Here is a 10,766-nt window from a genome sequence, read left to right on the forward strand (position 1 = left end):
CCGTGGCCACGCCCTCCTCGCTGCTCAGCCACGCCTGCTGCTCGTGACCCCGCCCCGACTCCGCCCCGGACCACTGTCACGGGCAGCCTGGCTCTGGGTTCCACCTGGATTGCGAGCCCTACGGCCCCCCCAGGCCCACCTTCCGCCTGCTCACCGCTGACGAAGAGCAAGGCGCTTGTAGTCTGGCCTCTCAACGACTCGTCCTCCCGACACAGAATCCGCAACCCCATCATCGTGGCCACCACACTGATGCCGCTGGCCAGCACCATGCACGCCCCAGCCAAGGAGATTGTGGCTGGGGACAATGGGCCGCATCAGCCCCGCGGGGACGCCCCCCGAACCCCGCCCTCCCACCTGGGGCCGAACTGTAGGCCAAAGGGTGTTTGTAGCAGCAAGGATGGGGTAGCAGGAAGCCGAGGGCACAGGGTGCACTGCGGCCCCGGGCAGGACCGGCTGTGTGGGGGAGCTCGGAGTGTGTGGCCTGACCTCCGTGGGGGCCTCACTCTGGCAGGGGATGTTGGAGCACAGGCCCTGGGTACACTCCAGCCACAGGCCACTGTGCCCCTTCTCCCGCTGGATCCAGTAGTTGGTTACGATGGACAGGATGGTGAAGACGTTGGCCAAGAAGCTGAACAAAGTGCCCCAGCCCTGCAGGATCCGCTTCACTCCCATGCCAGGCAGGCAGCTGCCAGGGCCGCAGACGTAGGACAGGCTGACCCCAAGTCCCCTTCAGAGCCCACCCCAGGTCCCCCTACAGTCCAGGTCCCTCCTCAGCAACCCCACCTGGGGACACACGACCCCCCCTCCATTCCCCAGTCCCCCTGCAGAGGACTTGGAGAGCTCCCCACAATGGATGGAGGAACCCAGCCTTCCAGGCACCTCCCTCCTCCAGGGCAAAGTCCCCTGTGTGGTCCATTGCTCCTCACACACACCCAACAGACTTGCACCCAGCTCTCCAAGGTTTCTGAGACTCAGAATCCAAGGGGTAGAGGGAGGGAGACTGGGTCTCTGTGAGACAGCCAGGCAGGAGTTCTAGAACCCCTCTCCCAGGAGCTGTTTAAAGCGATAAACACGCAGGCACACACTAGCAGCTCGCCACCCTCTGCAGTACTCAAAATAGAATGCTCTGCCCCTGAGCTACGTCCTCGGTCTTTTTTGTTTTTATTTTGAGACCATATGGGACTTGTATATCTGATGCTCCTGCCTCAGCCTCCTAAAGTTCTAATAATTGCCACGATGCCGGGCGTCAGCAGCTCTCTTCACAGAATGACAGCTCCCAGAGTCCTGGGAGAGCTGGACCAAAGCAGGGCACATCAAAGTCTCCTAGAAACTTCTCTCCCCTTGACTTCCTGGGCACTCCAGAGGTCTCCCGGTCCCCAGCTCCCTGGCTCTGCCCTCGCAGGCCCCTTGCAGCCTGTGCCTCTCCGCTGAGGCCCCACCCTGACCCTGCTCAGCCAAACTCCATCTCCAGCCCAGGTCTCTCTCAGCCCGATTCCAGTCCTCCCCGGCTCCAGCTGTCCCCTGGGACCCTGACACCCAACCCAGGATGGCTCCACATTTCCCGGTTTGTCAGGACACTAACCTGCCCCCTTCCTGCTGTCACCCCACAAAGCCACGGTCCCCCAAGCACTGTTCCTCCTGCCCCCACGTCTGCCTGGCCTGTTCCCTCCTTTCCATCTTGGGCCCAGGTCCTGGCCAGGCCCCACCCTCCCGGCCTGCTCTTGCCTCCAAATTCCAGTCCCAGCCCCCACCCCGTGTCCCCAGAGAGAATCAGAGCTGAGCCTGTCCCCTTACCTCCATTCTGCATCCTAGCCCGGGGACCCCACTCCATTCCCTGAGGGCTCCTGGAAACCCCATGGCTCCAGCTCAGGGCCCTCTGCCTGGTGCAGAGCACCTTTCCATGGCCCTCAAGAACTTCCTGAGCACTTTCCCTAGAGAGGCCACCCGCCCCTCTCTCCTGACCATCAGCCTTTCTGGGTGCCCTCCCTGGGCTACTGCCTGGCCCACTCCAACTGCCAGGCCGTGACTGCCCCCTGCCCTGGTTGGCGTCCCCTTTCTTGGGTGCCCCTGTCACTGACATATGGTTATGTCTCCTTTCATCTTTTTTAATTTTGAAAGAGGGTCTGTCTGATGAAGCCACTCATTTGCCCAGGCTGGGCTCAAACTTTCGATCCTCCTGCCTCAGCCTCCCAGCTAGTAGCTTATGCCTTGACCGAATTAACCTTGGCAGAACCAGATGTTGGCAAATTTTTTATTGACCGAGTGAAGCAGTGAATGAAGGGGGGTGGGCTTGGAGGGAGGGATGGAGGCCGCGCCAAGCCCTCCTTCCCATGGCGCCTGAGGAGACTTCCGGGCCCTGTTCTCACGCTCCTCACGGCCTTCTCCCGGTCTGCTCACAAGCTTTCGTAGCCGGGCCGCTGGGTACCGCAGTGGGCGGCCAGACTCAGGGCACCTGGGGTGGCAGAGAGTGTACGCGCTTCCCCACCTGTCTCTCTCTACCCCAGGTCCTCCCAGCCCCCCGGGAGGTGAGCAGCTGCATAGTCACCTGCACAGAGGAACAGGACAGCGGACACCCAGCCCAAGTAGAAGGACCAGCAGAAGAAGGTCTGGACCTGGGGGTGCGGAGCCTGGCCCCACCGTTCACTGGTGTAGACCGCCATGGCCACCAGCATGGAGAGGGCTGGGGACAAGGACAAGAGACAGATGAGCCCTCAGGGGCCCCTGCCTCAGCTCTGAGCCCAGCCCAGAGGTCTCACCTGCAGCAAGCGCCATAACGGTGGAGACCAGAGGCCCGCGGCGGGGGACAGACAGCGAAGGGATGCAGGACAGCACCAGGAAACCCACGGCCACCAGGCCCCACAGGGCGGCCAGGATGCAGAAGCTCTGTGTCACGTGGATGTAGCCTGCTCGTCGGAGACAAGACTTTCGAGCGTGTCCCCACCCGGCCACTTCCCCGCGCGACAGCCCAGCCCTTACCTTTGACTGGATCGTCCTGGCCCCCTTTTGGCCAGAGGCCCGAGTGAGCTGAGGTCACCCCCACAGCCACTATCCAGAAGTCGGTGCTGATGGCCACCAGGGAGGACGCCAGGCCCAAGGAGCCGGCGAGCAGGGCCAGGGACCGACAGGGCTCCATGGGCCAGAGCTGGGCTTGCGGGTTCTGAGGGACAAAGAGGCTCCTGAGTCCTGTGAGCTGGAGCAGCAGGAGTGGCAGTGATGGTGCCCAAGGGTGCTTCGCAACAGTGCGCAGGGAGGGGGGCTTCACACAGTTCCCGGCGGGCGGGCAGCCGCTCTTCACACCCCCTGCCTTCCTGGTCTGCAGGCAGAGAGTCCTCCCCACAGGCTTCTCCCCGCAGGGCGTCACATCAGAGGTGGTTTAGGTGTGGTTTAGAACTCGCCTCTTTCGCGGGTGCTATGCCTCCCACACCAGCACCCCCCACACCAGGCTTCCTGGAAGTGGCAAGAGCCTGGGGGGCCACAGGTAGGAGGTGACCGACCATCCCCCGAGTGAGTTGAAGGGAGGGAGATGTGGCCGGTGGGGGACAGTTGGGGACATGTCATACTTTCCTGTGGTTGTGCAACCTTCCGAGCTGGGAGCTGGGCCCCAGCTCCAAGGTTCTAGCAAAGGTGGGGCCTGGGGCCCAGCGCTCCAGAGCGGAGGGAAGAAGGGACAGGCCAGGGGCTCAGACTCCAGGTCCCTGGTTGGAGCCCTGCCCGGGCCGGGCACACAGGGTGGAGAGCTCTGATTCAGAAGGGCTGTGGAGAGGAAGGAGCTGCCCACAGCCTCACTGATCATGAGTGGAGTGGTAACTAAGTCTGCTTGGGTTGGGTCCTCCAACACGGGGGCTGGGGGGCTTGTCATGAGGGTCAGGTGTCTAGGGAGTGGGGACAAAAATGCCAGCGGAGGGTCCTTTGGCCTCCAAGCACCTGTCTCTTCATGTAGCAGGTCCTGGGTGACACCACACCTGCAGCAGGTATAAGGTGAATGTGCCCCAGCCCAGGCAGCAGGCTCAGGAAATCTCGACCTCCGTGGATTGGAAAATGACCCGGAAGAGGACCTGGATCACGATGATGCACTGGGCCAGCTCTTCCGGGTTGGCCACTAAGGGGGAGGGGGCAGTGTCCTCTCCTTAATGCCAGAGGCTTAACTTGCAGGCCCATCCCATGCACGGCCTTCACGGGTGAGGAAGGTGCCACTGTTGAACCCATGCTCAGGAGCACAGGCTCCCAGGGGCGGACGGAGGTCATCGGGGCAGCACAGTAAGAGCCATGGGCAGGGCTGTGTGAGGAGCAGCAGGAAGCCGGGGCCTTTGCGTGTGTGGTGAGCACAGAGCTCATCTTGTGGCCTCTGACTGCTTTCTTCCTCCTGCACCCTTGAATACAACCCATCACCTGCCCCCAGGCAGAACACCATCCTGACTCCAGCCTCACCCACAAGCTCAGCCTTGGCCCTGAACCACCCAGTGCTGCTCCATCCTTGACCCAAATGCACTCCAAAGCCAACCCCGCCTTCACCCCCAAAGTTAACTCTGTCCTCATAGGTCCAGCCCCAAGCCCACTGTCCCTCCTCACCCTGCCCACTTCCCTCTTCTTCTCACCTCCCCCAAGTGAGCCCCACGGGTCTCTGCACCCCAGGCCCAGGCTGTCGGTGCCAGCGAGCCAGGACGGGCAGCGGAAGGCCCCACGAAGAGCCCAGGGGCAGGGCTGGCGTGGCGTTGCCCTGCCAAGCCACACCTGAGATGCGGTCTCAGGTTGGCCGAGGGGAATCTCTGGTCTTGCACAGAGCCCCTGCTGAGAGTTTGTCCCCTGCCTGGCCACAATGCCCAAACTGCTGGTTTCCTTAGGTCTCTATCTTGTCTAACCACTGCCAGGTTTTCTGAATCAACCCAAGCCTCTTCCAACTTCCTCCAGCCCTTCCAACGTCTCCCAGGCTCCAGAATTCCTTGTAGCTCCCAACTGCCATGGAATCCTGCAGCATCGACCTGCCAGGGGCCCCTGAAGCTCTGCCCAGCCGGGAGGCCACCCTGAGCATCCAGAGACCTGGTCTCTGCTTTGTTGGTGTGGACTCCACCTTCAGCGCTGAGGTCCCCAAGGCCCCACTCCCGGCCTGGGATCCCCTTCACACCTTCGCCCCAATTACATCTTCTTTCACACATTGTGATTCTGTGTCTCACCTTCTACCACTTCCCATATTTTCTTTTGTTTCAGATCTCAAGAGCTTTAAAGCAAGGATGAAGTCTAATTGCAGGGCTCAAACCTGGGGATTGCACACGCTCTGTAGGACCCTCACTGCCCATGAACTACACTACATTATATATTCAGTTCCAGGAGGGGCCTCCTAGAGACTTGGGAGGCAGAGGCAGGAGGATAACGAGTTTAAGGCCAACCTGGGTACCTTGGTGAGACTCTCATTTAAACAACTAATTGACTGACTAATAAAAGGGCTGGAGATGGAGCTCCGTATTGTCCAGCATGCCTGAGGCTGGGGTTCAATCCTGTACTCTTGGGGAACGGCTACTATGGAAAAGCATCATCATTTCTACAGAGACCTGGTCTATTAGTGATATTTAAGGTAGTTTATTTTAGCAACGCAGATTAAATCTGAATATTCTTAGAGTAAATCCCAATAATATTGGCATTAATAAATACTCATCAGGGCTGGGGATTTAGCTCAGTGGCATCACCACCTGCCTTGCAAATCGCAAGGTCCTGAGTTCGATCCCTGGTACCGAAAAAAATAAATAAATAAATACTCATCAATTGGCTTGAATAAATGTTTATCGCCCAACAAATATTCTTCCCAGCGACCACCAAGTGCTGTCTTGGAAGCACCGGGGATCTAGAGATGATCAAACGTAGGCACACATTTCTACCTTGATGGTGCTCAAGTTCACGCTGGAGGACAGACACTGAGATGTTAACGAAAAATAAGCACTGTGTGAAAAGTGCTGCAGAGAACCCAAAGCCGGAGGCGGGAGTGCTGTGATTTTAGGTAGGGAGGCCAGGGTACCTCCCTGGGAAGGTGACTTCTGAACAAAGACCTCTGGCCCATTCAGGAGGGCGGGTCCATGCCTGGGCTGGAAGGAGGCTGACAGAGCAGGAAAAGCTTCTGCCCGGAGAAAGTTTCAGCCCCTGCCCATCGGGGAAGGAACCCTCGAAGCCCTGTGAATAGCCTACCTGGGGAGCGTGGGTTGGGGCCACAGGCCACAGGGCCAAAATGTGACTGACAGCAGCGCCCTACACCACAGTGCCCCTGTCTGATCTCCGGGGCGGGGGGGGGGGCTGAGGTCTGGCAACAGCTCACCCATTCCCACCCCAGAGGTGTGAATCCAGCCCGCCCATAACCCCACCCCTTCCACCATCCCCTCCCTCCACAGCAGCCTTGACCTTAGGGGTCGCCCTGAGTTTCCAAGGAGTCAGAGCGCGTGGGGGCCAGCACACAGGGGGGCCGGACGACCTTGGTGGAATTTAGCTTTGCAGTGTATTCCACAGCGGGAGGGCAGGGCCAGCCAGGCCAGGCAGCCCGCTAGCAGGCTGTGGGTCCCAAGTTCAAGGCCAGCCTGACAACTGATAACAAATGGTAGTCGTTGGTTCCTAAGGTGGCGGAGACCAAGGGAGGAGCACTTGGGGTGGAGAGATTAGAATTTATTTTTAGACCTGTGACATTTGAGATGACATTTGAGATGCCTGTGCTTTTCAAGTGGAATTTTTTTTTTTCCACTGGGGATCGAACTCAGTACCTTGAGCTTGTGAGGCAGGCCGCAGAACCACTGAGCTAAATCCCCAGCTCGAGTGGAAATGTTGAGTAAGCCAGTAAGATAGGAGTTTGACGCTATAATTATTCCGTTATCACTACTGCTAAGTCCCTGTAAATGTAATTACTAGACTAAGACTTGGTAACGCTTCTACTTATACAGGGTGCAGTGAATTATTACAGAAGACCTCAACTGCCATTCTATTAGAGAAAGCTTCTATAAATAAAATATTATTATTTGGAGGCCCCAGTAAATATTTTAGGAAAAAAGCCCTATTCATATAACATTTATTAGCACAAGTGCTAAACTATTTTTTTGAGGTCGTGAGGGTTGAAGCCAGGGAAGTCACGCCAAGCTATACCCCTAGACCTTTTCACTTTTTATTTGGAGACAGGGTCTTGATAAATTGCCAGGGCTGGGCTTGAATTTATAACCCTCCTGCCTCAGCCTCCTGAGTGCTGGGATTCCAGAAGTGCACCGCGTGCCGGGCACCACCCCACGCGCCCATCTCTTGAAGCGGAGCCTGGGTGGGGATGTGATGACCTCAGTCTGGTCCCCACTAACCCCCCGGTCCACGCACGCGCCGCTCCCGCCCACGGCCGGCCCCCAAGGACTCGCGCCTGCACAGGTTCGCGTGGCTTTTATTAGGCCTCACAACGCAGCACTAAGGGATATTCGACTAACAACCCACCCGGCAGCTGGGGCGTGGGGCTTCTCTGCTGCCTTCCACCAGGCCCAATTCTCCCCCTTCCCCTCAGGACACAGGAATCAGGGCCCCTCCGAGCCCCTCACGCCCCCAGGACCCGGGTCGCAGGCCGGGACCCTTCCCCTCCTCAGCGCGGGGCGGACAGGCGCGGGCCCTCCTGCGTGCGGTAGGCGCACATGTAGAAGATGCCTTGCAGAAAAGAGAGAGGTCCCCTGAGTCTGTCCCCAGGGCCCGCGGTCCCCAGCCTGCTCAGGCCTGGAGCCAGCCTTCAGACCAGGGCCTGGGGTCCCCCGGGGTGGAGGAGCCTGTCATGCACGCCCTCCCCCGCCCAGTACCTGAGAGGAAGGTCAGGAGCAGGGCCACCCAGCCCAGGATGTAGGACCAGGAAAAGCGCCAGTCCCCGAAGCGGCGGCCCAGGAAGCTGATGGTGACTCCGGTGTAAACGGCCAAGGCCAACAGCACAAAAAGGGCTGGGGAGAGAGGGGTGCAGGGTGGAAGGGGGCGGGGAGAGAGGGAGAGTGTGAGTGTTCTCCAGGCTGGACTGGGCCTACATGCTCTACAAGTAAGTGCAGGTATTGGGCTCTGACCAAAAATTTTAGAATGAGGTTGATTAGGGTGGGGGTGGTTGGGTGGTTGGATGTCTGGTTTCAGTGAGGGAGACTAAGTTCTTGGAATATCCTGAGTCCTAAGGGTGTCTTTCCTGACACCCCTGGGAACTGTGCCCCGGCACCACACAGGAATTGATGCTAATAAGACGACGTGGCTCAGGGTGGGGCTCTAATCCTGGCACTGTGGGAGGCTGAGGCAGGAGGATCACAGCTTTGAGTCCAGCCTGGGCAGTCACTCACTGACTCAGCAAGACCCTTCTTCTCAAAGTGAAGACCACAGAAAGGCCAGGTGCAGCTCAGCGCTGAATCCCCCTGGGCCCGGTGTGTGGGGGTGCGGGGGTGAGGAGGCAGTGGTGATGGAGCTGGGGTGTGAGGTTGGGGGAGGGAGGGGTCACTCACCGGAGACAGAGAACATGATGGCTGCAGAGAGGGGCCGTGAGAGGCGGGTGAATGTGGACTGCTGGGCGAAGGCCAGGACGCCCATGATGATGCCCAAGGTGGCGCACAGGGTGGACAGGATCATGAAGGCCCGGGTGGCATTCCAGTACGCTGCAGGGGCACCGCGGTCACTGCTGGACCTGGCCGGCTCCCTCCTCTCCTTGGGTCTGACTTGGTTTCTCCTTCAGTACAAATGCCCTGCTTCTCACCTGGCAAACTCCTACTCATCCTCCAAAGTCCAGCTCCCAAAACCTCCTTCCCTCCCTGGGCACCATTCTCACCCACTGCCCTGGGGTGCGACTCTCCTTTTTCTGTTTTTTCCCCCTCCAGCTTGATTTCTCCCTGAGTGTGGGGGCTGCGTTGATTTTTGCCAAGAACACCCTAAGCCAGCATGGTGGTGTACACCTATGATCCCAGAGCTCTGGGAGGCTGAGGCAGGAGGATCCAAAGTTTGAGCCTCATCTGGGCAATTTAGCAAGACTGTCTCAAAATAAAAAATAAAAAGGGCTGGCTGGTGATGTAGCTCAGTGCAAAGTCCTCAGGTTCAATTCCCAGTACCCCCCCACAAAAAAGATAAAATGAACACCCACTGCACAGGTTTGGTAGACCAGTCTAAGAAGTGTTTGTTGAATGAATGAATGAAAGCTCAATCCACATATCCTCCTCCTAATCACTCTGTATCTTCCCTCTTGTTCTCTTCTATTAGCTCCCTACCACCAGCCTGTATCTGAAAAGTCCTGTTCACGGGCTTTTACGTTGTTTATTTCTTTGTTTTTTGAAACAGGGTCTCACTCTGTGGCCCAGGCTGGCTTTGGTGATCCTCCTGCCTTAGCCTCCTGAACGCTGGGATCACAGGCATGTGCCAATTCACCTGGTTTTTTACCCTGTGCAACTGGCGTCCTCTTCCCACAGTTTCCCACTCCGTGAGGACAAGGGCCTTGCTACAGCTGGGTCACAGCCAGGTCCCCAGCACCGAGAGCTACATCTCAAGGCCCATCCCCTCACTGGGGGCCTCACTGGGGGTGAGAGGTTCACTCCCACCCACTGGCCCCTGGGAAGCGGCTCTGCTCCTCTTCACTTTGGGAGTGGGTTACAGTTGGGCAAATGAAGCCAGCTGTTCCCATCTTGGCCATGAAGATGTCAAAGAGCGGACAGAGGCAGGTGTGGTGTCAGAAGCCTGTAATCCCAGAACTCTGGGAAACTGAGGCAGGAGGAGGGCAAGTTCAAGTCCAGCCTGGGCAATTTAGCAAGGCCCTGTCTCAAAAAGGGGTGGGGGGAAGGCTGTGGATGTAGCTCAGGGCAAAAATCCTGGCTTCAAAGCCCAGGATCACCCCCTCCCCCCAAAAAAGAAAAAGAACTGGTGACCTGCCCCAGCCCCTCCTGGCTCCCCACCCTACAGAGGTCGGCTGGGAGGGATCAGGGCTGTCCCTGGTCCCTGGGGCTGGGTGGGGAGGTCCATTCTGGAGCAGGAGAAGCAGACGTGTCATAAATGGCCAGCCACCGATGAAAGCCAGTCTGAAGCCAGGCCCACATAGGCCTCTCCACTGCCCCTGCCTCAGTTTACCCCTCTGGCAAATGGGCTTCCTGCCCCCTCCCTGGGGCTGGTGCAGGGAGAGGACAGAGGCGCCTGTGCCGTCACAGGGCCGGTGAAGACACAGTTCCGCCGGTCCCTTTAGGGGATCTTATCATGGAGCTCAAATCCCTCTGCCCGCAGGCACAGCCCCACTGCTGGGCTGCTGGGAGGTGGACGGATGGGGCTGCTCCAGGCCAGGGCTGCGGCACCCGGACGCTGGTGCTCGAGGAAGGCTGGCCGTGAATGCTGCTGTTATTAGCAATGCAAAAAGTATGGCGGGACAGGGCACCGTACGCCTTACCTACTATTAATTGTACATTAAGTAAAATATATTAATTAGCATAGATTATATAGTGTAGTATGCATAATATATTATGTACATTATATACTATGTAATATTCTCTCAACCTGTCTTCCAGCCTGGCACTCAGGAGAACAAAGTCCTTCATCCCGTATTTGCACATTTACAACTGCTTTGTCCTCTGGTCCCTAACATAACTATTGGTCCCCAGCAGGTGTTTATAAAACGTTCTGGCCAGGTGTGGAGGTGCACGCCTGTACTCTCAGCACCCTGGGAGGCTGAGGCAGGAAGACCACAAATTCAAACCCAGCCTGGGCAACTTAGAGACCCTGTCTCAGAAACACACACACACACACACACACACACACACACACACACACACAGCCCA

General features: G+C 58.0%; 3 protein-coding genes across 3 annotated transcripts in view; all 3 read right to left on the minus strand.

Moving 5' to 3' along the window:
* Cldnd2 (claudin domain containing 2) overlaps positions 1-672 on the minus strand; it is a 1,613-nt gene extending 941 nt beyond the window's left edge. The window contains exons 1-2 of the mRNA XM_010615681.2: positions 504-672; positions 155-295 (exon numbers count right to left, since the gene is read on the minus strand). Coding sequence (XP_010613983.1) covers positions 155-295; positions 504-672 — 310 coding nt within the window. The remainder of the gene's footprint in view (positions 1-154; positions 296-503) is intronic.
* Positions 673-2,166: 1,494 nt separating this feature from the next.
* Nkg7 (natural killer cell granule protein 7) lies at positions 2,167-3,410 on the minus strand. Its single transcript, XM_033765923.1, has 4 exons — positions 2,977-3,410; positions 2,757-2,903; positions 2,546-2,680; positions 2,167-2,452 (listed from the first exon to the last, which is right to left on the minus strand). Exons 1-4 carry the CDS (start codon positions 3,131-3,133, stop codon positions 2,394-2,396), a joined length of 498 nt encoding a protein of 165 aa, XP_033621814.1. The 5' UTR covers positions 3,134-3,410; the 3' UTR covers positions 2,167-2,393.
* Positions 3,411-7,469: 4,059 nt separating this feature from the next.
* Lim2 (lens intrinsic membrane protein 2) overlaps positions 7,470-10,766 on the minus strand; it is a 4,202-nt gene continuing 905 nt past the window's right edge. The window contains exons 3-5 of the mRNA XM_010615669.2: positions 8,466-8,615; positions 7,794-7,928; positions 7,470-7,647 (exon numbers count right to left, since the gene is read on the minus strand). Of these exons, the coding sequence (XP_010613971.1) occupies positions 7,586-7,647; positions 7,794-7,928; positions 8,466-8,615 (347 nt within the window). The 3' untranslated portion in view covers positions 7,470-7,585. The remainder of the gene's footprint in view (positions 7,648-7,793; positions 7,929-8,465; positions 8,616-10,766) is intronic.

This window comes from Fukomys damarensis, unplaced genomic scaffold, assembly GCF_012274545.1.
Source record: "Fukomys damarensis isolate Sample0158 unplaced genomic scaffold, DMR_v1.0_HiC HiC_scaffold_19, whole genome shotgun sequence".
Lineage (NCBI taxonomy): Eukaryota > Metazoa > Chordata > Mammalia > Rodentia > Bathyergidae > Fukomys > Fukomys damarensis.